Below are 26,835 nucleotides of genomic sequence, written 5' to 3'. Positions count from 1 at the left end.
GACTGGTACACGTTGCAGAAGACGAGCGCGAGACGACAAAAGACCAAGTCACGCCAAAATCACGAAAAATTCAATATTGCGCTTCTCCAAATTATTTTTAGTTCTTTGTGTAAGATTTAATATTTTTTCAGCATGACTTCGAAGAAGAAAAAACAAGCTTCTGGTCAACAGACCCAGAAATCTGGCTCTGGAAGCACAGCACAACCCAAAACTCCCGGGCGTTTCAAAATGAAGTCAAAACAAAAGGACGAGAGCGCGAAAGATTCTTCACCGTCTCTTGTTCCATTTACGAAACATGGGATCGGTTATGCTTCCTTAGTACTGATAATCGGTACGTATCTCATGTGCTTAGGATTTTTCTATTTATCTTATATCAGCTTTTCTTACACGTGAGTTTACTGAGGCTTCAGAATTTCTGAACCATCTAGTTTTGTGATCGACATTTATTTCTCAGGTAACACTGACTTGAAAATTTCTGACTCTTTTCTATAGCTGCAAGTTTTGGGATATTCCAAAGGTAAAGTTAGTTTTTGAAATTACTGCATTTTTTTTTTATCGATATCGTCTGGTAGACTAGAATTGAAATTTTAAAACAAAAGGGTACCCTGAACAATAAAATCGCAATTAGAACCTCTAACAATGACTATAAACATTTGCGCCCATCTGGTGATGTACTGTTGTTCTTACAGCTACCATGTATCAAGAATGTTTGAAAACGAGCGATTTTTCTCGCATTTGTCAGCGTTGGAGAGGGAATTGTCGTTTAGGACGGAGATGGTGAGCTCTTTATCTTTCTTTTGAAGATACCTGCATGCGAGTAGGCTTTCATGTAGACGGGAAAGAATCGAATGATTGATAAAATATAGTTATGTGAATATTTTATAGTTGGGCTATCAAGGACTCCTTGAAATTTAGCTGGTGAATTCTTCAAGTAAATACCATGTATTTGAAGTAATATGTTTACATGCAGTGGGAGATCCAGGGGGAGGGTCTGGGGGTTAAGATCCCTTTCCCCTATGCATCATTTCTGACGGTTTTAATTGTTTGTCACCAAAAGATTCTTCCAAAAAAAAGGATCATATTTTACTGCTTAGTATTAAGTATTAAAAATTCACTTGTCATGAAATATTTATTTGTAGCTAATTCATAGGGCACAATGAAAAAAGAACGGTCTGTTCTGGATTAATGTTTAAGGTGCCCCCCCCCCCCCACTCAAAGATTCTAGATCCACCCCTGATATGGCAATGATTGCAACCAAATTAGTAAACTGTTTACTGGTAGTTGCTTTTAACCTTTCAGAAAAAGGAAATTTCTTTATCTTAAGTAATCTTATGAAATTCATTGTAATGTACCTAAATAATTTGACAGCCTTTTAATGATTATACAAAATACATATTATTAAATGGTATGTTTTATCCAAATAGGGCCTGTACTATTCGTATTATAAAACTATTGTGGAAGCCCCAACCTTCGTTGATGGAGTTCATTCTGTTATGAATTGCAATGTAACAGAATATCCAGATACCATCAACACTCTGAAAAGGTTCAATTTATATCCAGAGGTGAGTAAAAGGAATTTGGTTAATGACCAGTGTCTTAAAAAGACTTCTAGCTATAGAGTGAACTCTTATAGACCACTTTTATAAATGGCTGCCGTATAAATATTCTTTTGTTTCAATTTAAATTAGCCCTTCTGGCCTTGCTTGAGATAGTGAATTCTTTTGAATTTTGTACTGGAGAACGAGGCCAGTAGGGCTAATTTAAATTTAAACAGAAGAATTTTAATCCAGCAGCTATTTATGAAAGTGGTCTATTATGATGCAACACTCTAAAAAAACTGATGGTACATGTATACCAGCAAACTTTTCTGTCTGGAGCTTGATTCTCTCACATGTGCGTTGCAAAGTGATCTAATGCCAGTTTTAATTTGGGTTGATCTGTTTCTGACACCTTGGGAAAATTCAAGCTGACTCACCTTTAACTAATGCATCGTTGAAACAATTATGTACAAGATGAAATAAACTTTAATTAAACTGAGAGATAAAGAGTACTTGTGAAAATGTGTCCTGCTTCCAACAGGTAGCTTGGTAGCTCAGATGGTAGTATTGCTCAACTATTACCCCATGAGAGGCAGGTTTGAATCCTGTCCAAACCTGAATTTTTTTTATTTTTCGTGCAATTGCTCAATTTGCAGCTCACTTGCAAAGATCATTCCTCTATAGATTTAATTATGTATTTGTGATATTTAGACAGGCTGGCCCAGTTCAGCTCAAAGCTGGTTTAAATGGGGAACTGTATAAACAATTACAAGGCCAGACCACAACACAGAGAGCTATGGTATTATATGTCTCAACCCTTTTGTTGTTCATTATTGGTAAGGAAAAGCCTTAACATAAAAACTTAGTTCCTTTTGCTTACAGGTTGTGTTAGGATTTGCTTTTCGCATGTATGACTCGTTCACCACAAGTTTTAATATTCACACCAAGACATGCTATACTGTTAACAGAGGTTACAACCAACCTCCTGTACAAAGCTGTGAAGGTAAGGAATGCACTCCAGACAATATTCTGAATGATCTCCCCAAATGTAATATTATTTTTGGTAGTATCTTTTTCAGACAAGCTCTGTTGACAATATTAATTTCTGACTGATTCGTTCCCATGTCACTCAAATGTCAGAAACTACATGATCCATAGAAGCGAAGCAGTGAGGTTAATATCACCCACTTTCAGCAAAACTGATGATTCTTTAACCTCTAAGAGTGATTTGATCAAGAAGTGTATTTCTCCCCACAAGTCACCCTAATTCAAATATAAGATCATGAGAATTAAGGAAATGGTCACCATCTAAAGAAGCTCTTGGTTGTTATGCAAATTCTCCTTGTGAGCACTTTAGAAAATGTGTAGTGAAAGTTATGGAGAATATGCATACTGATGTTAAGGTGTAAAGGGTTAACATTATATACAGTTTGAAGAAATCACTTTCAAATTGAGGATTTTGTTTACTCAGAATTTTGGCCACGATGTGTTGACTGAGGTTTAATATGCACTGGAGAGGGTTTATTTATAAACAAAAAAATTTCAAAACAAAATTCATTTTAATTATTTTTAGCACAATATAACAATCCTTATCTGCAAAATAGCAAAGCTAAGTACTGTAACCTTTACTTGAGTGTCAATTTTTTATTTAAGTACTGACTGGTATCTCTCCATTAAATAAAGTGTTTCTTCCCCTTTTTATGTGATTTCTCTACTTCCAAAGGACGGAATTGATAAAATGCAGCCCACTGTTGTAGCTGTGCAAAGTGAAATTTCTCATAGTTGAAAATTAATAACTTTAGATAATTTAAATTTACTTTTTCGTTAGGTATGGGGGAACTGTCGTTCTTCTATGTTTATGCCATCTTCTATTTAAGCGGACTCATGATATCCATGTTTTTCTTGCTCTGCTTTTTTCTCAGGTAAATATTTTTGTGTTGCCATGACTTGATATGATTCTCACTAAATGTTCATTTGTCGTTAGCCTTTTAGTATTTGTTCTCCATAATTTAGGTCTACATATCTAAAATTGAAATGAAAACACAGATCTTAGATGGAGATATTTAAAATTGGTTAAAGAGTCAATTGCTACAGTAACTGTAGCAGTACTAGTCTTCAATTTTAGAGGACACTATAGGTCTGGTATAAGTCCTCTTTATTTTAATTTATAAGTTGCAATTCTTTTTGTTCATATAGCTGGGTATTTAGTACCTCCAAGTTGACAACAATCAAGCTTGGGATTCTTATCGGTTTGAGTCGGCTCTGATGCAGGATTGCAATGAATGCAATTTATCTTTCTAAAATTATTTAGATTTGCTTTTAACTACTCTGCCTTGTAATTGGTTCATTAAACTCATGCTGCTTACTTATTTATATATTATTAAGTAAACCATCTGTTGCTAATTCAAAATGCATCATAACTTGGTTACTCAAATTAAAGGTATTAGTAAGAGTTAGAGTGATTCAGAAATTAACCTCCACATATTAAATACAATAGGTCATTTTCAATACATCAAAATTCAAACTTGGCCCCAAGGCTTGGGGAAATAAAACAAGAAATCACATCGAGGTTGAGGGATGAATAATTAATTTATTTTGTTTTATACCCTCAAGCCTCTGATCCATGTTAGAATTTTAATATATATCGAAAATGGCCCATTGTATTTATGTGGAGGTTTTTCTGATTTTCTCTGATATTTTTGTTTGCTCTGACTAATAGTTATCTCCTTACTTTCTGCATTATGGTGGGTTTCATGGCACACAATGGAAAAACAATGTTGTCAACTGTCAGATTTTCAATTTTTTTTTCCTAGTGGCAGTATCCTTGGTGGACTTATAGGCACGTTGTCATACCTGTATAATCATGGTGAAGTGAGTATGGAAAGGAGACAATTTATAAGAAGAAAATCTACGTGTATTTGACAGCCAAGCTCAAACTTTTCTGCAATCTTTCTTTTACTTTTTAATTCACACAATGCTTTTGACATTGTCGATTCCTACGGGCCAGAGGTCTGCTTATGCCAGGGCTTGAAATTAACGGTAACCCGTTAACCAATGGTTAGTAATTTTCAACGTTTGGTCGCTAAAAATGTGTCCAACTAACCCGATATGGTTAGTAAAATTTTCTAACATATTTAAACATTGGTAGACTTCGGGACAAAGAGCATGTAGACCCGACTCTCAGAGGAATGCTTAAAATACTCAACTGAGTTGTTAAATCAACTTAAACTCTTTTTAGAGAATGTGCTGTAGATGTACTGTTCTTGACTAATCATGGTAAACGAGAGGGAAATAAAAGTGCATACAATTAATTGTCAACGTTATTAAGGTCACCATGCAATTTCAGCTACTCTTTAATTTGTCGAAGTCGTTATTATCAAGATGTTGAATATTTGAGATATGGTAACCTGTGAGCTTGGATACCAAACTTTATAATTTGGTTAGTAAAAAAGATGTCTACTAACCCGATGGGTTAGTTTTCCAAAAATTAAATTTGAGCCCTGTATGCAGAAGGCTTGTCATAGTTGTTCATAGTCTAATATGACATTCATTCGGGAGAACAACTGGTTGGGTCTTGGGTGTTAAAGGGTTAGAACTGAGTTGAAACTTTACTGATTCTTAACCTTTATGAAGGTGCCTATTAGACAGCCTTTGATATGAAATAAATGTGGATAAGGAGCTGCACAGAATAAATTTGTTTCAAACTAAGTAAAGCTACATAATGTTCAATGTACGTCTTATATATGTTTGCGGATTATCACTCCTATTAAATTCAAGAAAAAGGCATGTTGCTAATTTATTATTAATAAATAAATATATATTTATATTTTTTTCAATCAGTGCACCAGAGTTATGTGGACACCACCCCTACGAGAAAGCTTTTCATATCCTTTTCTTGTTTTCCAACTTCTGGCTGTTACCTTAACAATAAAGTAAGTAAGTTTTCATTACCTTTTTACTATAAGCTAGGGAATGTTTGTAGCCCTGTTCTCCATAAGAAAATAGGGTAGTAGAGAAAATTTGGAGAATCATCTATGTTGCTGCTAAAAATTTATGATCAGCTTTCTTTCTTGATGGACAGCCTATGCTGTGTACCCGCAAAGGTTGTATTGTGCATGTCAAGTGATCACATTAACCCTTTTGGTACCAAGATCTCTTTGATAAATATATCTTATTAGACGTTTTGTTGTGTAGTATCGCTGAGTATTTTTATGAGTTGTGCCGTATTTTGACGAGCCTGTAGGGCGAGTCTAAATACAAATAACAGTTAAAAATACTCAGCGATACTACACAACAAAACGTCTAATAAGTTATTTATTATCCAACATGCCAAACTGTTATTTCAGTGTGGGGGAATTTCGTGGATGTTTATTTACGGGGAGTGCGTGACAGAAGTATGCAAAGCGGAACGGAATTGGCGTGTTGTTGTGCTGCTGCTTCTATTTTCTTCATTAAATGAAGAAATTTTCTGGTCGTCAAGCTGTTTTTATTCATTCTATTCATCTAATGAACTTCGATCTATATTTGCCAGCCATTCTGACTCTTCGCCGTCGGAAATATGATTCAAATTGTCCGCCATTTGTTTTTTTTCGTAACTACAATCCAATTCTTCATTTGCATGATGCGAGAAAACCTGTTTAACCGCTACTACAATAGACGAGTACAAATACCGCGTGATATTTGTACTTGTCTATGGCGTTATTTGTACTCATCTAGGTGTAGTTGGATAATAATTCTCCATACTTTCCTCCATACAATGCTTATAACTTTATTCTGAGAACCTAGTATTGGATCAAATGGCAATCCCTTACCTGATACTTTTCTTCATTCCCATTCCTTATCTGCTTGATATTGAAGGGAGAAAGTTTGTCATGGACACTGCTGGGAGTTGATTAAGCCATGATATGGGAAAAGGTCATCATGGTGTGCTTAAATTTCCCTTTGAAAATATCCTCATCTTATCCTAAACTAAAAATTAACACTCCATTTGCTAATTCCAGGATTTGCTGGTGGATTTATCTGAGATGGTGCATGTTTTGTGCCACTTGAAATGATAATTTACAGACTACAGGTGTACGTGCCAGCAAATAACACTTTTTCTAAAATTTTGCATGTCTTTCCTAATTGTTTCTCAAGGTCGCCTAAGGTTGACTGGAGACACATGTCATTAGTTGCCATAACAACAAGCTTGTTTATGGTTCCGTGGCAGGTATGGCTGATCCTTAGGGGTTTTGATCAAAATATCAGTTAGTAGTAAATTCCCTATAGTTTTAGAACTGACAATTTGATGTGAAATCACTTGATATCCCTTTAATGATATTTTTCTCCTCCTCACCGATGTACAGCTCTTGAAAATATAGCAATTTTGTTTGGATGAATTCTTTTCTGGTCACCAGTTTGAGAAAAAGGGTTAATGTTTGGTACCTAAAAAAAAGTATATGTTTATGAAATAAATAATACTCTAATTTGATCTCAGTATGAAGTTATTAGTTAATACTTGTTGGTAGATGACCAATTTAGAGATCTTTCATCCTCAAACTTTGAAGAAAATGGTGAAATTGTTTAGTCGAAAGCAGGTGACGCATCTCTCTGAAAGTTTCTTTGTTTGAAAACCAACTGGAGATGATCATTTGGGATAACACCTGAAAAGTTTTCCTCACTCTCACTGGCATTCTTGGGGTCGTTCCATTTGTCAGCGAATAACCAGTACTTCAACATCCAATTTTGCATTTCATGGAAGTGATAAATTATTGATAAAGATATTATCTCCTTTTATTTTCAGTTTGCTCAGTTTGCACTACTAACACAGGTAATTGCAATAGTACATAGAGTAATGAAATATTTCTTTCACTTAAGGGAAAAAGTGGCTGAGTCTATGTTCTCCTTAATTTATTGACAGCCCTGAAAGTTGAACCACACCCATAAAATGTGCTCTAAGGCTTGCAAGAAAATCTATAGCCAGAGCAAACCAAAAGACTTGATTATGAAAGACACTTGTTTGATATTTTTGTCCATTTTTTTATTTTATGTTTCAAGCATAGTAGAAGAGGAACATTGTGAATGAAAACAACTTTTAATTAGTAGATCTTGCTTACTGATATCTATCCATTATTCTTATGATAATTGTCCGTTAATGAGAAAACTTAATTTGTTTTACAGACATGTGCCTTGTTTGGACTGTACTCTCTTCAGTTCATCACTTCTCATAAACTGTGCATTGTGTTATATGGATTGCTTGTAAGTAATTTCTCCATTTATGACAACAGCTTAAACACGAAGACGCGCTATATAAGGAAGCCTTCCCTGGGAAGAACTAGGCTCATTTGTCACTCATCGTTGACGTGTGCGGGTCAAATTTAAATGCTGGTAGACGAACAAAAGGAGCTTATGAGATATCTATTGTTTACTTCCACCAGCATGGGGGCATGAGGTAACGTGCGAACCACCTACTTCCATCTCAAATTTACCGCCACAAATAAAGACAGTTTCCATTGGAGAAAGGAAATACAAATCTCAAAAATTCTTGTATTGTGATGAAGACTTAAAACAATTTTGAGGAATGCGCCCGCTTTTCACTGCTTTGGAGTAGCTGTAGCTCAAGCTGACTTGACTCTAAGAGCTCTACATCACACGACGGTTGATTGACAAATGGTCCAGTGGGACCTAAGGCTCCTTTTATAGCGCGCCTTCGTGTTTAACATTAATTAACAAATAGTGTACGCTGTGGTGTTTGCCATTTGTTTATTAACATAACATTGACATTATAGCGATAAAGGTCCCTTTTATGTAACAGATCTTACGTAACCAGAAAAAAAAAGCGCGTGAAGAGTAGTCTTTGTATTCTAATTCGCTACCCCGCTCAAACGAATATAAAACAATTATCATGCAGTAAGCAACCACAAGCGCGCGTAAACTAGTCTTTGCATTTGCCCAAGTCAGCAGCGTACACTTATAGGCAAATGGTGGACACTGAATTGACCAATCAGAGCGTGCGCTTGACTTTGGTTATGTTATGATCTAAAGTGCTTGTCGTTTTTTTAGCTAACAGAGAAATCTAGCACCGCATTTACGTGAAGCTTGAACGGCAAACGTGACCACGTTTTTCCCGCCATTCGTCACGTTTGCTAGTTGCGCTTTGCCATTTTACGTGAAAGTAACTAGCTGTTTCGTATTTGCCATGTACGTAGAATTTCTGCCCTTCTTCTCACACAGAGTAGAAATTAATTGCCGAAAAAAAGAGCACCAAAGTTATTCCTTGTAAGTCATGCAAGGGCGCCTTCAAATCCACCAGGGCGTGAGCTTATGCGAAGCTAAAGCAATAAGGTTCACGCTATTTTACATGAAGTGTAAAAGGGCAAGCCGTTTGAACTAAACGCGGTGTTAAATCTCTCTAGTAATGGTCGTGTTGCAATTTGCAACTTGTTTCATTATCGAGTTTAGCTACAAAGTTAGTTCTTAACTATTTCTTATTTCTTATTTCTTCTTTGCAGATGGGACATTTATTAAACTTTGTGATTCAGTTTGGAAACTCCATGCTTTTGAGGTAAGGAATTGGACTTTAGTCTCCTAGTTTTAATTTCACGCATAATTGCTTCATTAAATTTAAGTACATTGTCACATATCAACAAAAGGGTGCTTTCTTGATGGAACTTCACATTCTCACTACTTAGTACAGGGAAATGTGTACATTATAGAGGAGAGAATTTCTAATCGTTAGTTTTGACTCTTGAAGTGGAGTTTCATCAGGTGACTCGGCTTGTGCCAGAATCCCAATCAGTGAAGAAAAAGCGCGTGCGCAAAATATGTTAGGAAAACGGATGCATCATGGTTTCTCTTCGCGCCCCGCTTGTTTTGTGAGCGCCAGTTTTCGCGCGCCTACTTTTTTGCTGGTCTCCACTGACTGAGAGTCGGGAAACGCCTACAAATCACTGCCTCTTGAATTTCAATGTTATAATTGGTTGTCTTTGTATCATTAATTTTTCTGAAAACTGATTTAGAAATTTCCTTTTTTTTGCTATCAGTTCATTCTTCTTGTCAGCTCTCATCACAACTTTGGTGAGTGAATGCAACCTTTGTGAAAGAAAAAAGACAAATAAGTGAATCTTACCTCTCTACAGAAGAAATTACCTCTTGTCGTAGTTACCCGGTATAATGCCGCCCTCGAATAAACGCCACAGTTGGAGGAAAAACTACATTCACTAATAAAATCTGCCCTAGAATAAACGGTGCTTCCAATGTGAAACATGTTGCGTTTATTCGAGGATAACGAGGTACATTTCAAGCATGATGCTAATCGGTAATCTGCAACATTTATATTTTGCATGACAAACTTAAGACAATCCCGATTCTGTCTCAGCAAAAAGCGAGGCTCCGTTGGAACTTAAGACGTGTTTCTGTCTAAGATGATTTTTAGAAATGATCTCTGGAAGTTCTTGTCAGTGATTCAAGAAATATTATTCCGAAGTACACGCCGCCCTTGAGTAAAAGTTGTTCTAGAATAAACGCGGCATCCTAAACGCTAAAATTGTCATAAACGCTGCGGTGTTCAATCGCGTAATGGACATAGTTATTATAGGAGATACAGTGTCACTCGCTCGTTTGTATAGTATTAAATATATTAATCAGTAGTTTCACTAGCAACCTTTGTGGCTGCTTTCCTTGGTGTTGATGTATGGGATCCCATGAGTAAACGCCGTTCTAGAATAAACGCGGCATCCGAAACGCTAAAATTGTCATAAACGCTGCGGTGTTCAATCGCGTAATGGATATAGTTATTTTAGGAGATACAGTGTCACTCGCTCTCTTCAGAATGAGCCTTAGTAGACGCTGTCAGCCGGCACAGGCGACACAGGCGACACAGGCGACGCAGGCGACACAGGCGACACAGGCGACACGGGCGACACAGGCGACACAGGCGACACAGGCGACACAGGCGACACAGGCGACGCAGGCGACACAGGCGACGCAGGCGACGCAGGCGACACAGGCAGTACTGATAACTCAATTCAAACGTTGTTGATTCCTCAGTCGACCAAGAGGGTCTTGGTTGAAAACAGGACAGAAGAACAAGTTCCGAGTAGCTCGGATGTAGTTTCCCTCGCAGAGGGCCTAAGTACAAGTGATGGGACAACAATACCATCAAACTTTCAAGGAAGCTTCACTTTTTGCTGAGAGAGGGGTTGGGCGGCGGTACTTGTGATTGAGGAGTATCCTGTCTCGTGGATGTTGTGCTCTTGTAGGCTGTTTGACTCGTAATAGAAAGTACTCTTTATTTGTATTCATTGATGGACATTTGCACAATAACATTTTTCCGTTTGATATCACAGATCATTGCTAATCTTGAGCCGTTTATTTACCAACTGCCCAATCAGATTGTTATGTGGGTAGGTGAAAAAAAACTGTGACCTGTTATTTTACTTCCAAGGAACTGTTCTTGAGCTTCAATGCTAGTTTCAAGCTTTTATTTATGCGGTGGACATGAGGCACATTATTGTCAAACCACGCTTATACTATCTATATATAGAGTTTTAAAGCTGACGTTTTGAGCGTTAGCCCTTCGTCAGAGCGGTGGCCAGTTTACATTACCAACTCAGTTGATAAAACCAAAATTACCTTGTTACCCTCGCCGACGCAGCACCACAGTTTCTTCAAAAACTTACCCTCTTTACTTATGAATAGCCTGCCAAGCAGATGCTGAGAAAAAAAACGAGTTACAGCGACTGCACTGAACAAGAACAGCGATAGCAAAAAAAAAAAACAAAAAAAAAATTACACCACATCACTCAGCTTTTTTAGCTTCTGTAGTTTCTTTACTCTTTACCTAGTAGGTTTTTATATGAGTGTCACCACAACAAAGCAATTTTACCGGAATAAAACTTAGTGACGTGTCTTACAGACAATCTAAAAAGCAGTTGTAGGTTATCGATTCTTTTCTTTTTGTTGAGAACTGATCAATGTTATTTTTCATTGTTTCAGGCTACACAGGCTGTCATCTTCCTTGCTGGCTCTGTAGGAATTAAGATCACCATAGCCAAGATCCTGGGAATTGCCGATGATGTAAGATGATATTTCAGTCTTTATATAATTTGCTTATTCTGTCCCTTTCACTCCCAAGTTCTCGATAGTAATTCGCCTTACTATCTGCCATACATCTCTCAAAGTGTTACTTCAGAGAATTTAGAGTTACATCAAATAATAATCCTCTTGTTGATATCATTCTTTATTCTCGTCATATTGTAAGGAGAAATTAGTTCCAGGCCACTCCTCGGAGTTAAAGGGCTACCTGAAATAGCACTTCTCCTTTCAAACCTCACCGATTAGCCGATTAGTTGGAAAAAAAAAAAAAAAGAAAGAAACTTCTCTGAGCAGTGCAACAGCCTCTTCAGGTAAATACATTGTCTGCGGTCCAGCCTTCGAAACATCAAAGATAGGAGAAAAACAAGGACTTCTCTTTTGGTCAACGACTTTTCATACCATTGCTGGGGAATTCCTAAAATAGAGAACTTTACCCTTTAACCTCTAGCAGAGACGGACTTCTAGTTTCTCCTTACAGTAACTCTCTTGAATCAAATGTAAAGATGATGAGACTAAAGAAAATGATCGCAAAGCTTAGAAGCTCCTGATTGTCACACAAATTCTTGTCAGCACCTAAGGAAATGTCTAGTGAAGAGAATGGAGAATATGCCTACTGATGTTGTGGGTGCACAAGGGTAATACCTAAGTTCCCACTAGTTTCTTGGTTCACTGTATTGTTTTTTTTTTCTGTCACCTTTAATCCCAGGCACATATCACAAGCATCTTGCGTTCAAAGTTCTCCAGCTTCAGGAATTTTGACACGGCTTTGTACACATGTGCTCCAGAATTCGACTTTTTAGATCCAGAGGTTGGTGATCTCTTTTTGTTCGTGTGAGGTGAAGAATTTTTCATCTGTGAAATATCACTGAGCGAATTTTCTCAGATTAGAGAGAGCTCCGTACAGCAGATTCAACAATTTTGACTTGTGTACTCTTCATTTACCTTGATTTTATTCTTTAACTTCGCCATACATTTATCTTATTAAACATTTTGTTGTGTATAGTATCGCGGAGTATTTTTACGAGTTCTGCCGTATTTTGACGAGCCCGCAGGGCTTGTTAAAATAAATATAACAAGTAAAAATACTCAGCGATACTTCACAACGAAACGGTTAATTAGAGATTTATTATCCAACACGCCAAATTGTTATTTCTGTGCAGGCGAATTTCGCGGATATTTTTTTAAGGGGAGTACGTGACAGAAGTACGCGAAGCGAAACGGAATTGGAGCGGTTATCTGGAGTTCAAATACCGCGAGATATTTGTTCTCGTTTAGGGCGTTATTTGTACTCTACGAAGCTCAGTTGGATAATGAACATATTTATTCAACGTATTCCAGAGGGGAAATTTTATGGCCGAGATCGTTTTATGAAGGCTCCGCAACTATTTATTTACACCACAAGTTACTCTGCTTATGCTATATTCACCTTTTGATTCCGTGCCACCGAAAAAAAAAAAAAGAAATAAGAATTGAAGAAAGCCAATGTGTACCTGACTGTTTGACCAGACTTTCCTACCTTGAGCTGCGATCTTATTCCTAGAGAAATTTAGTGAGCAGCGACATGCAGTTCCAGTTTCTTTCAAGTGTTTTACAATGAATTGTGACTAATAAATGTTCTAAAAGTTTGAAAAGCGTTTTCAATGTCGCGAGCAAAAATAGTCAGTTCAAAGTCACCGAAAAACGAAGTCTGAGCGGATTTCACATTGTTGGAGTTTTTCATGGCACGCTATCGGTAACATGCTCCGCATATCGCTTGCCTTTCGTGTTCAACACTTTCGCCTAAACACACTCGCTCATCAGAAACTCGAACGTCTTTCAGCAGAGAGGGCTGTACCCGAATCGTCTATTTTATTGTTCCTCCAAATAGAACCCGATAAAGTTGACCAAGACGTTGCTGTTACCGGCTGCAATCGTGTCTGTCACAGCTGTTTTACTAAAGGTAAAAAATCGTTAAATGTTCATAACATTTTAGCAACAATTCGTATCGTTAAATGATATCCACATAAGTTTCCCCTGGAAATTGTACTTTTTACGAAAGCTTGTACGCTGCATATTTTAGCAAAGAAAACTTTTCAATGAAGTGTTTATTTGCTGAAGCACGTTTTCCTTAAAATCCTTCACAGCTCTACTTGACCAGTGTCCTGTCCTGTGTTCCGCATCTACACCAGCGAAGTTTGTCTCTAAGAAATTTTTTTTCCCTAAAAAAGTATCCTTCTTCAAAATCTTGCTCATGACTGAAATCCATGTTTTTAGCACAACTGACTCATTTCGTTACATATAGGCGTTTCTTTATCAGTTAGGTCACTATTTGCAGACAGCAGTTTCAAGAAAGGTTGTTGGAAAAAAGCACAAAAGTGCACTCGACAATCTCGAAAGGTAATCTGGGTATCAGGTGATCAATTGATTTTTAATAAATTGCTGAAGTCTAGGAACCGTGACCTGAAAACTGCCCTCCATACTTTTAGGAGTTGTCACGTTTTTCCTCGACAACTTTTCTTGAAACAGCTGTAATTAATCTCATTTCAATAACCTTACAAGTCCATTAACCTCCATTTTAGATTCTAAAAAATGAGTGGGATATCATGATGGCTACGAAAGACAAGAAAGAAAATCCTAAAATGTCAGATCCTGAATCGGATGAGGAGGAGACAGAAGACCTCAAGTAAGACGTGTTGAAAAGTTTTCCTCGAGACTGTTACTACTTGTGTTAAACCGGGTGTAACTAAATGAAAATCAGTAAAAGATAACTGAAAAACTAATTTTCCTGAATTTTTCTCATGATAGGTTTCATGTAATTACTAACTTGTATTTCGATATGTTAAATTTGAAGTCGATAAACTTTGGTTTAAGCTGCTTCTATGAAGAAAACAATTTTTAATCGTGTTCAACAAAGCAGCTTTAAAACATGTTTAAACTTTGGTGGGAATGGAGTATTAGTTTTGCGGCCGGCTTTATAATGAGATAAGTTAAAGAAGAGATTATTGACTGAAAGTCTTATTTTTTTGAAGGAAGAGAGTGAATCTTAAACCTCACGCAGAGGTAAGGACTAGAAAATTAAGCTTCTCACCGAATTATACCTAATCTTTTTCCTCCCAAGATCTCATTACTGTCTTCCATACATTTCTTCTAATGCAAATTGTGAGAATTTACTGTTGAATTAGCTAATAATTCCCTAGTTGATATTTTCTTTATTCTCATCACTGGTCTGCTCGGCAAATGAATTGACACTAAGGGTTTTCATTTGCCCCTCCCCTTCCCTTCCCTCTCTTCCTCCCCTTCCCTTCCCTCTCTTCCTCCCCTTCCCTCCCCTTCCCTCCCTTTCCCTTTCCTCCCCTTCTCTCCCCCTTCCCTCCCCTCCCTTTCCCTTCCCTCCCCTTCCCTCCCGCTTCCCTCCCCTTGCCTCCCCTTCCCTCCCCTTCCCTCCCCTTCCCTCCCTTCCCCTCCTCTCCCCTCCTCTCCACTTCCCTCCCCTCCCCATTGCCAGTAAAAAAAATCCTAACTTCGTTTCCTCGGTCCCATTCTCTCAGCATCTCTATCATGTGCTGCAGTCACTGGCATTCGTTGCCATGGCGATCATCATCATGCGACTGAAGTTGTTTGGTACCCCAGCTCTGTGTGTCATGGCGTCCTTTCTGGCCTCCAGACAGGTAATTCAAATTTATATCCATTGTTGAGTTTACTATGTAATCATTTTTAACCAAGTAACGTTACAAAAATCATCATGTTTTTCTCTTTATTTTTACTGTCTACAACACGTGTTTGGCGATGCCATTGGTTTAAAAACTGTCAAACTGAAGAATACTTTTTGTAACCGGAGTTTTTTCCAAAGGTTACGACGGAGGTATTTAAACCGGCAGCAATTACTTACACCGGGAATTTTTATTTCTTTGAGGTTGAAAACAGGCGGTACCAGCCTTATTGCCCGCTCTTGTAGCCAATCAGAACCCAGGACTCGCTTCAACTTGCCTTATTGCGCAGCCAGCCGTATGATAAACACCCTTACCATGCGTGATTTTAAATATCAGAGATGCACGCGTTAAAACGAGTCAAAGCAATTTATGTTCTGTCGAAAAGATGAACAGCGGCAAGTTTGTCTTTCTCTGTTTCAGTTGTTTGGTTTTATTTGCGACAAGCGAAAGCACCAAGCAGCCTTGGTGGTCCTGATCGCTGCCATGTCTGTTCAAGGAATCATGAACCTTCAAACTCAGTTTGTGAGTACTTATTATTATTGTTATTATTATTATTATTATTATTATTATTATTATTATTATTAAATATTATTTACTGTCTGTGCAATCAGCGTTTGGATGCGATGTCGTTTTGGTGCTTTCCTTTCTCCATACTGTTCTTTATACAATTGCTAAGGTAATGAAAAGGAGAATTTTTGTAATAATGAACGGCTTCTTCAGATGGCGATCATTTGCTTCATTTTCTTGACCTAAATGTTTGATTCACTGTTGATATATAGTGGGGAGAAGTTAGGTACCAGTCACCCTCGGGGGTGAAAGGGTTCGCATACCATACCACATAATCAGTGATTGATAGAAAGATAGAGAGATCGATAGATAGTTTATTAAAATATTCAAATTCGTAGCCTTCTAAGACAGAATTGCATGTAATTTTCAAAAGGTTTAAGTTATACACACATTTACAAAGTAATGATTTCATGTAATCTGAAATAAAAAAATAATTATCATAAAAAAAAAAAACTACACCGGCAAAGTTCGAAGGATTGGACACGGATGGATCAAATTTGTTCGTGTGACGATTAGTGCGCATTTGTGGCAAAGTAAAATTGCGCTGGTTTCTAAAATTGTATGTGCTCATATTCTTGTATGGTGGTAGATGATGGAGTTTATGCACAGTATTCGGGACACGGCCGAGTCGAAGAGGTTATAACATTGTTCTTTGCGCTTGTCTTTCAAAGATTTGTTGATATAAAATGCTTGGTCACAGCCAAAGAAGTTCAGAATTACTTTTATTTGTAGTCAGTAAAAAAATGTCCATGTTACCTAATTTCAACTCAGGCGACACAAGGGGAGTACAACAACCCAGAACAAGAGGCACTGGTAAGTAAAGACCTCTACTCACTCACTCGCCTACAAGGAAAGGATAACTTTGTCAACTATAAACCGCATAAAAAATAACTGAGATCGACTCCTATTGAAAGTACTCTGAGTTTTTTTTTTCTTTTTTCATTGATTATGCCTTTTTCATTCACTGAATAACGTCAACTTTCACTTGGATAACCGCAATTTACCTTCTTCATTGACAACATCATTGTGCAAAACCATCACATTTGACATTCCTGTCCTAACAGTATGCAGGAATTTTTTCACCATGGACCTAGTTAAACGGCCAAGCCGGCCTCTTGTCTACTATAGTTCACTGGTAGAGCATCCTAGGTACCAATTGGAAGGTCATCGGTTCGACTCCCATGGCGAACTTTCGGATTTTTCCCAGAATATGCTTGAGCCATTCAGTGAATAACATCAAATCTCGCACCAAATAATTTGTTAACTCCAGAACCGAATATAGAATTTAAATGCCAATGTTGTTTTACCTTAAAATATGCACAACTAACACAAATGTGGAAGAACAAATTGCGCAGAAACACTGTATTCTGCTCTTGTAATTTTTCTACATAACCAATTCCGCTATTTTTGATGTTGGAGAGTTTGTAATCTCGAATTATATCATTACAGGTTGAGTGGATCAACACCAAGACACCTCGAAGTAAGTGTACGATTACGTGTACAATGAATGTGATCAACTCTGTGGTTTCTCGTTTTGTTTTTGTTTTTGTTTTGTTTTGTTTTGTGTTTGTTTTGTGTTTGTATGTTTTCAAGGGAGCTGGGGTGGGAGAGAGAAAATACATTTTGGTGACACATTAATACCATTTCTGTGATTGATGGAGTACTTCAAAACCTGTTTGCACAACACTTTCTCCTTAAGAGGTGCGATACAGAAGACCAGTTTTTTAATTGCAGATTTAACTCAACGTGTTTCTTCTGGGAACTTGTACTAAACTGAAATTGGCTCTATTAAGAGTAAAGCTGAGCTTAACGTTGACAGCTTCATGGAGTGTATGGACTGCAATCTAAAACTTGCGGTTGCTTTCTACTTAAAAATCACGTCACCTACAATGTAGTTATTAGCAATTCTCTTGTCACAACCTCTAAACTTTCCGTCCATAAATAGACAAATACATGGACTCCCCTTTCCCCGTCCGTGATTGAGGGGGGTTAAATTCAATTTGCCGGGGTAAGGCTCATGACAGAGGTATTTTGTTCCTGTATGGAATATTCACGAGTGGCGCGGAATTCTTGAGTACTAAGTACTGCAGACGAAAATTTAAAATTATTCCGATCTTCAAGGTTTTAGAAAGAGGCGATTCGGTGCAACTAACGTGCACACTCGCTATCCTTTTACACCGGCGAGAACCTGTTCTTTCAGTTTTTCCGGACCCAAATGAATGGAAAGTGTATTTATGTTAATGAGAGAATGCTTTTTGTTTCGTCATGTAGCTGCTGTGTTTGCTGGTGCCATGCCAACCATGGCTACCGTCAAACTGTGCACCGGACGAGCTATTGTTAACCATCCTCACTATGAAGACGTTGGCATTAGGTAACATTCTCGCACCTACAATAACGATGTTAATCTGAGTCTCCATGTTGAGCCTAGGCAACCTCATTTTTGAGTACGTAATGTGTCCATATGGTTGATATGGTCATATGCGTTGATGAAATTCTCTGGTGATCTGGCCCTGTTTGTTCGAAGGCGGGATAATGCTATCCTCAGGGTAATCTGCTTTTTAGGGGATAGCGTAGTGTTTTCTGTAATTACTTCTCCGCTGGACTGAGATTTATCCGGTGAAGAGCGCTATCCAATATTTTTCTTCGTCCTAAGCTGGTGACAAGACAAATAACATATTTCTGTATTTTACGACCAAGCTCAAAAATGACCATCTTTCGTATTCACCTTTCAACTCCTACAAGTGATTAACTTGTAACTTCTCGCAGACAGATAATGAGTACACTCAAACTTAGCAGGGAGAAGTTGTTATCGTGAGCTAACACTAAATTCTCATAACTATTTTTTAAGAAAATGTGCAGCAGTTCGAGGGGAGAATTAACAATTGGATCTGGGGAGTTGTATTTTGTTCTGCAGTAAGACACTTTCTCTCATAAACCGATAAACTATCAGAGAAACCTGATGAAAGGCCGAGGATTGCCTACGATGGAGTGGCATCCCATTCAGGGGGAGAGGGGGCGGGGGAGAGTGGCAAAACTCCTCGTTTCCTTATGATACAAAACCTTTACAATCTTGGATCCTCTGGCTTGTAAGCTGACTTTAACTTAACCAACCATCATATCATATCATATCATATCGTATCATATCTTAGAACATAGCCAGCAGAGTCGCGCAATCAAATTCATTGTACGTAAGCGTGCTCAAAATCCCGATAGTGCACGTTGATAGCGTCAGCAAATCCGACTTCGCCAGAAATTTTTTTTTTCGCGCGAGCGGCCATTGCTAGCGCGGGGAAAAATAATACATTTCGCGACAATAATTGATACAAACAGAAACTCGGCCTACTAGTCCGAAAACGAAGACAATGTTTCGACCTTTCGACAATGTTTCGACTCAAGAAGCTAGAGTCGCCCTCGGCTATCGCCTCGGGCAACTCTTACGCTTCGTTCGTGCTCTCCAAACTTCCCGCGTGCTCCATAACTCGATAGTGCACGCTAAAGCATGAACCAATTGTTAAATATCATATCATATCATATCATATCATATCATATCATATCATATCATATATCATATCATATCATATCATATCATATCCTTTATTTAAACACGATGAGGTTTAAAGCTGGGGGCTTGTGGGGTCGTGTGGATATGATTACAATAACAATAAGAATAGTGTCCCTTAAAATCACTCTACAAAATATACAGTAAGAATAATAAAAACGATTTACATTATTTATCTCTAAGTGAATTGACTACAGCGTTTAAAACGTAAAAATAGTTAAAAGCATTTAAAATCTTGGTACTGGACTGACTGTGCGCTAAAATCGAGATCCTTAAAGTGAACTTAACAAATTTTAAAAAATATTTCTCTGCCGTACAGAGGAGAACACAAATCGTTCGCATTAAGAATAGAAATAGTGTATAGTTAACAACTATTCACCTCAGTGTCGGTGGTTAGTGGTAAATATCCACCACTAACCACCGACACTGAGGTGAATAGTTGTTTTAGTATATACTAAAACAGTGAGATAATATACACCACCGTCGTTGATTTGAGTGATTTCTTCGCTTGTCACGGATGCAAACCGGGACGCCATTTTTTCTCGAGTTGCTCGGAGGTAAATAGCAAAGGATATTCGGAGTTTGACTAGCCTTCAACGCTATCCACTGTTTTAGTATATACTAATATGAAATTTTCCGGCTGGCGTCATATTTTACTCAGATCTTCCCTTCCATACTTCCTTATTGCATGCAAGTTTACCATGTTACATTTTCAGTATGGTCTGCTTTCACATATTGCAAGAATGTAAACAGAAATGTATACTTTTGTAAATTCCTCAAATTATGGCCACAGAACCTTCCAAATGAAACCCTCAATCCACTTTCGTCGATTTTCTTGTAGAGAAAGAACTCACAAAGTGTATCAGATTTTCAGCCGGAAGCCGCCAGCTGTTGTCTGGCAAACTCTGAATTCCATGAAAGTTACCCATGTTGTTGTTGACGTTCAGTGGTGCAGAGGAAGACCTAAGTAAGTAGATCTGGTTAGATTGCAATCCATTGCGAACCTGCCTTTCCTTTTTAGAGCAATTTTCAATGGAGTGTTGAAAGTAATCCAGAATTACTTTGGTTTTGCATCACTTTGCTATGTGATTAGTCCAGAAAACTTGTGCAATCCTCTCAACCAATCAGATACAAGACTTAAATGAATCGCGCGTTGGTCGTTCGCGTTTTCCCGCGGTTTACTGAAGCACTTTACTGGTTTTCACTTTGACGTTTCGTTGGCTAATGATAAGACAAACCTTTGCTATGATTGGTATTAGGGATAACTCTGGTGTTGGGTTTTCGACCCTCAATTACTGCTCTAAACTCAATTGAAAATGAATTTAACCAATGATTTTATTAAAATGTCTCTTTCTCTGCAGAGCTGGCTGTGGTATGGTAGACATCTGGGACCTAGAAGACGAAGAAAACAGGTCTAGACCGAGCTGCTGTAGTGTTCTAATGGACAATCCAGCGCCTTTCAAAAAGGCGTTCAGCAACGACAAATATTACGTATTTCAACTCCATCACAGATAACACTTTAGTGCTTGCTTTCTCTTAAGATCGTTAATTTTTATCAAGAGGTATGCCGTCTATGGCGGTCGCTTGTTTGGGTTTTAAGATAATTAACTAATTTATGAAACTGGAGTAGGATTGAAAATAAATTTTTACGTATTAAAAACAGAAATTCGTGTGCGTTTACGAGCTCTTTTAGTCCCAGCCAGCATGCAGACCCTCATTACTGGAGCTGCAGCACGCGTTTTTTCCGCCCGCGGGAAGATTGAGACTAGTAGGGAGAGGTTTATCAGGGATCTGGCACTAACGTAAGGCAGACCTCGGGCGAACCTCTCGCCGATTCGCGTTTCAGAAGGCTTCAGACTTTCCAGCGGGCGAAGAAAGGCTCTTGCCGATGGGCCGGTTAGTTCCGCTGACAACACGGAAGATCATGTACCATGGAGAACGTATGGACCTAAATTCACTCACTCCATTCTGATTAAGTTGTACATCAAACATGGTTAATAATTGTAATTGAACTGAATGGAGTGCAATTTGGGCTGAAATCATAGGCGTGATTTCAAAATCGTACGAGCTCGCAGCGCGAGTTCGATTTGAAATCACAAGTATGATTTCAGACCAAAAAAGCACGACACGAGGTTCAATTACCACTTTATTACATCCATTTTGAAATCGCCCAAATACAGGACTTGGTCAATTCAAATATTTTACTGCTGCAGTGCTGAGCCGGTTTTTAAATAAAAAGCGGAACCGGAAACTCTTTTACATCTTATTTTGTATGCAAAACAGAAAGACTTTGACGTCATGTGTCAAAAACTCAGTCAAGCGTTAAAAGATGCCATTTATAGCAAAAAAAAAAGGTGCAATTCGTGAATAAAACGCACCAATTAGAGCCAATCAGATTACAGTGATTTCAAGATGGATGTAATAAAACGTGTTATCACCTGCCTCCCCTACCAGGTTTCGTTTTGTCCTCAGAGTAGGCTTCTGTCCTCTATGTTGGGGTAAGCGGTAGGATGAAGGCGGACACTTAAGCTTGATTGTATGGATAGGTTACCATAATTCAAAATAGCGTCTGTATTGTTAGGCAAGACGCCAATTTTACATTCCTTTCGCTTCTTCTTTGATCAAAAACACCTGTGTGGACCCCTCAAAACAAGAAGTAGATGTGCGCAGAAATACTCAACTAGATGGAAAAGGGCCTCAAAGTCCTGAAGGCGACGATGAGAACAGTCTCAAAGAAGAATAAACGACTAGGCGGATTCATCAGTTCATTTGACTAAGACTCGATCAGGCGCAGGAAGAACGCAGGATACGTGATGAACACTTCACCATCTGGGAATAAGGTAAGCCTTCTTCTTATTTACTTTCCTACAACTCTCGCTTGCATAAAATATAACTTAAATGCATTCTGAGGCCCCTTACCACTATCTTTCAGGCTGTTATCGGATAAAATTTAATTGGCTGAAATTCGACGTTATTTTGCTATAATTGGACTAAATAAAGCTCTCACATCAATGCTTATACATTCCTCGGAACTGAAATACAGTAATACTGCGGTTAATTATTGGCCTGAGAAACCTTATTTTATTACACAGCCCTAGCCTGGCTCATAATTATTCTTGTTACCCTTAAAAGGCATGTTAACCCAAAAATATATGTTTTTCTTATACTATGTAAAATGTGTTTAAGAGTACGAATTTGCAATTCGTTTTGACTAATTCGACTTCTTTTCAAGAGAAAACCAGTATTTAACCGAAATTCCACTTCCGGTGAAAACAATAGCGAGGAGTCGTGACAGAAGCGGTGGAACTATAACGCAACGAGGTAACGGCTCTTAAAGAGTCAAGGAAGTACATTGTGAAGCTTTTTTTATTTCATTTTTGACTGAGTGCCGATTACACTTTTGAATACGCTACTGATCATGTCGCTTACAAGCATGAAGTAGAATACAGTTACCGTGGAACCAAACGTTGTCTAGTCTATGACGTCCGTATAAGTTTTCTCGAAGCGGATCTCCGTGTACCAGGAAATCGTGACGAGTTTCTGCTCCCACAGTTGTCTCTACAGAGCTATTCACCCCCCCCTCCTTTGTTGTTGCGTTCCCCACAAATTCCAGTATTACGCAGAAAAACCCATCGTCACAGCTCGAAGAAAAGAATCATTTCTGACCCATATCTGATTATAGTCAACTGTATTTCCATGTCACGCTACGCGAGTTGTTTTTGTTACGTCACAGCGTGACCTTTTACTTACAGACTACATACTAGGCAGTAGATCACGTACTGATTTAAAGGGCATGTAAATCCAAGAATCGTACATTTTCTTTTCACATAGTTGATTAGTAAATATATCAAGCACAACAAAGGTACAATTCGTTTTTTCTCAAAAGTCTATTTTCACCTTGTAAAAGCTCTTCTAAATTCGAAACACTCGCCATCTTGAATTGCGCCATCCTTCCTGTGACGTCACAGGTGGAACCCTCCCGTACTGGAGGTCAAAAGCACTTAAGATACCTATATGTACTATCGAGCGCGCGTCCCTATTGTCCTGTAATTTACAATATTTGAATAATATCACAGAAGAAGCGGAAATTGTCTCTGAGGTTGAGGGATTTCTACTTAAAGATTCCATCTGTTTCCACAACGGAAAAAGTTTCAAAAAATAAAAAAGCGGGTATAATAGACTCTAGGCCATTTACAACAGTGAAATGTTTTACAGCTCCGAAATTAAAAATATCTATCTTAATTGTGGAAGTATATAATTTCAATAGTAATGGTTAACAATAGTACAGAAATGCAGGTGTACAATGAAGACAAGCGTCAAAGCAAATTAAAATGTACTTGCTGAGTATTTAAAAAACTACTGTGGCGTTTTTTATATTTTCGATTAAATAGAACGAAAGAACTTGAATAGACTCGAATAAATCGAAAATTATTAAATATGAAAAGTTAACGATTACATAAGTACCGAAACCCACAAAAACCCTTAAAATAACTGTAATATTCTATATTGAACGACAACAATACAATATTTCGGCGATAGCTTGAACAATAGTACTAATAATTTGTATAGAACGAATGCATTCATCATTCTTTACAGGTCAGCCAGTCGAGTCAAAGAACGAGCAAAATACAAAAACTTGATTGAAAACCGGAGAAATCAAAACTTGAACTGCGCGACCGTAAAAGTACTAAAACTTCGTCCGAAACCAAAACACACAAACTTCTCCCCTAACAGAGTGCGACTTAATTTAGAAGTATTCTAGACAATCTAGAAATCAAGCGATTAATAACCTCTTGCTAAAAATGTCTTATTAAAGAAACAATAGTAAATAAACCAGCGAAAAGACAATCGTTGCGGGAAAGATATCAAACGTACTAGCTCTCCAAAGCGAGGAAACAATGAGTTCATTCATTTCACATAAGCACCCGCAGCCTTTTGACCGCTGTGCTCCATAACACGCATGTTTGAGACACTTTGAATTGCACTGCAGGCTCAAATGCTAAGAAGGAAGCAACTTTTTCGTCACGATACCTAGTACGACCTGCACAGTGGTCATTAAACCTGTTACTGATAAAAGCACCTTAGTAACATTAATGCCGAATAGTTTGAAAGCAAAGCTACTGGACATCTGCACCCGGTTAATGAAAAAATCGAGCGATGTCACATTGAAATTCCCGAGAGGTCTCTCATCTGTTTGTGCAATAATGCCGTTGACCGATTCACGGAACCTGTTACACTGTAAAGTTACCATGGCAGCCCAGTAGAGTGGGGACATGAAGAAGAAAAAGACCAATGAGGAGAAAAGCATCTCACAGCTAGTGATGAGTCCATCATTTAAGAGCAACTTCGGTGCTGGCAGAGGCTGGCTCCACGAACAGTTGTAAAACACTAACCTTACCACACTACCTTGACCTTCGCCTGCTAGAATTTTCCACAAGTGGAAATTGATTAGCCAGCTGACAACAAAAGTGACGATATTAGCCAATAGCCACCATTTGGTTGATTCGATTTCCTCGTTCATGTATTCGCAGAGTTCTTCGTACTCGATAAGAGCTTCACGAAGTCCCTTGGACCAGTTTTTGAACTTGTCCTTAAAGTCGATGATCCTGATTTTGATGGCAGCGCATGACGCACTAAATACCAGGTTCATAGCTACGCCTATTGAACCACAGTAAATGTAGCCGAGGAGATAGATACAGCCAATTTGAAGCCACGGGACAGGGCGAATTGATTGCGTGACGTACAAATAGACAAGAAGAATGAGATAAGACAAAGTCAACATTGCAAACGTCGTGATCACGATCAGGCATGTTCGGCAGAAATTCGCTCGTTCGATAGCCAAACGTATATTCCCTTTGAGTCTTATACGATGCTTGAATCCGTACAAAGCTCCGAAGTGATGCGATAGAGCAAGGCCCGAGAGTAACAATATTGTCGGTAAGCCACTTGGTGAGGACATAGTTGGGTTTTTCTTAACGCAGATCGCCAGAAAAGTTGGTGGGATCCATGTTATGACGACAATTGCCAGAATGAAAACCCGCCCGAATCTTCTCCATCTACCTCTTTCAACAAGACCCAAATACTGCAGTACTTTGAAGATTTGGTTCGTTTTTGTCTCAAGGAGACTAGCGCTCAAAGGTCCGCTTTCGGTTTCGATAGAGAAGTTTTCCACGACATGGCATGACTCACGGTTTTCGGTCGAACCATGCTTACTACAAATAGAATCCATGGCAGGCGATGAAAGAGGTATTGTTCCAGGGATCGTCGTTATAGGGAAGACTATTGGATTATGTTCGTTTTCGTTCCTCAACTGAATAAGCCTATAAATGTTTTGAGAGCGGAAATGGAAGCGGAAAATTGCGTCGTGGTTCCCCTCTTAGTGGCTAATCGGCAGGAACAGGACGGAGCTGCTTAAGCAAGTGAGGGTAACAATAGAATATCGACCTTGACCCAATTTTACCGGATGTTTATCGGTACTACTTCTTCCTTGTTTCGGAGAACTACAGAAAACAACATCTCAAAATAATTTCAGGATTGCGCATGAAAAAAGAAAGCATTTCCTTGTCGTTATTTTAAAAGGTGTGATCGTCGCAGCATGCAAATTTAGAAAAAAAAATTTTTTTCAAAGGGGGAGCATTTAACCGTTTGAATCAACGAACTATGTCAAGTAGATCCAAAGATATGATATTTTGTGGCTGGTACCCTCTATAGGAGGCAAAGCCACGCATGTTATTGAGATGAGTAAGTGAGTACAATTCTGCCCGAAAACCTTCAGAAACTGCAGAACCGTGCGGCTCGTATATTGTTGTCCGCTCCTTATGATTCAAGTGCCCTAGACCTGTTCCGTAGACTTCATTGGAAAAACCTAAGGAATCAGAGGCTTTTTTCCAAAGCCGTTGTGATGTTCAAAATTCTAAATGGACAGACACCTGATTAACTATCAAATAAATTCATCTTTCGTAATGATACTACTAGTTATAGATTGCGAAATAGTGAAATGAGGCTGGCTCTTCCACAACTTCGTACCGATTATGTTCGTAAAAGTTTCTCTTATAGCGGTGCCGCGTTGTGGAATAGCCTTCCGACTGATATTAGAGTATTTAAAACATTAGGTGAGTTTAAGACGAAGCTAAGCAACTTCAGTTTTGAGTGAACTAATGACACGGCGTCCCTGAAAAGCAATACGTTTATTTTCATTTATTTTCATTCTAATAAGAAGTTAGTTCAGTTCGTTTAGATTAGGCTTTCAATCTTTGTATATATTTTATAATGACTATATAGTTTTAAGTGGTACATTTGTAGGTCAATTTTGCTTGTATACGACTGAGTGGAATTTACCGTGTATAAATAAAGTGATCTATCTATCTATCTGGCTATCTATCTAATGAGTAAATGGGGGGGGGGGGAG

General features: G+C 38.2%; 2 protein-coding genes across 2 annotated transcripts; one reads left to right on the top strand and one right to left on the bottom strand.

Annotated features, from left to right (window-relative positions):
- Positions 1–21,101, top strand: LOC111328218 (protein C-mannosyl-transferase DPY19L1). The gene is made up of 26 exons (XM_088740163.1): positions 1–331; positions 493–517; positions 690–777; positions 1,425–1,562; positions 2,421–2,541; positions 3,367–3,460; positions 4,352–4,409; positions 5,379–5,470; positions 6,675–6,747; positions 7,321–7,347; positions 7,698–7,775; positions 9,029–9,081; positions 9,560–9,593; positions 10,865–10,921; positions 11,514–11,594; positions 12,319–12,420; positions 13,480–13,551; positions 14,171–14,274; positions 14,621–14,651; positions 15,140–15,259; positions 15,722–15,823; positions 16,640–16,681; positions 17,318–17,348; positions 18,140–18,239; positions 20,269–20,394; positions 20,789–21,101. Exons 1-26 carry the CDS (start codon positions 133–135, stop codon positions 20,940–20,942), a joined length of 2,202 nt encoding a protein of 733 aa, XP_088596289.1. The 5' UTR covers positions 1–132; the 3' UTR covers positions 20,943–21,101.
- A 2,093-nt stretch (positions 21,102–23,194) lies between these two features.
- LOC111328220 (uncharacterized) lies at positions 23,195–25,833 on the bottom strand. The gene has a single exon (XM_022932611.2). The coding sequence runs from the start codon at positions 25,654–25,656 to the stop codon at positions 24,427–24,429; it is 1,230 nt and encodes a 409-aa protein (XP_022788346.1). The 5' UTR covers positions 25,657–25,833; the 3' UTR covers positions 23,195–24,426.
- Between the last annotated feature and the right edge of the window lie 1,002 nt (positions 25,834–26,835).

This window comes from Stylophora pistillata, chromosome 12 (genome assembly GCF_964205215.1).
Source record: "Stylophora pistillata chromosome 12, jaStyPist1.2, whole genome shotgun sequence".
In the NCBI taxonomy this organism is placed as follows: Eukaryota; Metazoa; Cnidaria; class Anthozoa; order Scleractinia; family Pocilloporidae; genus Stylophora; species Stylophora pistillata.
This window is presented reverse-complemented; position numbering and strand designations above follow the sequence as displayed.

Coding starts and splice junctions, on each gene's coding strand:
- LOC111328218 (XM_088740163.1), top strand. CDS start 133: ATGACTTCGAAGAAGAAAAAACAAGCTTCTGGTCAACAGACCCAGAAA. Junction 3,461..4,351: donor TTGCTCTGCTTTTTTCTCAG/GTAAATATTTTT, acceptor TTTTTTTCCTAG/TGGCAGTATCCTTGGTGGAC. Junction 20,395..20,788: donor TGGTGCAGAGGAAGACCTAA/GTAAGTAGATCT, acceptor CTTTCTCTGCAG/AGCTGGCTGTGGTATGGTAG.
- LOC111328220 (XM_022932611.2), bottom strand. CDS start 25,656: ATGGATTCTATTTGTAGTAAGCATGGTTCGACCGAAAACCGTGAGTCA.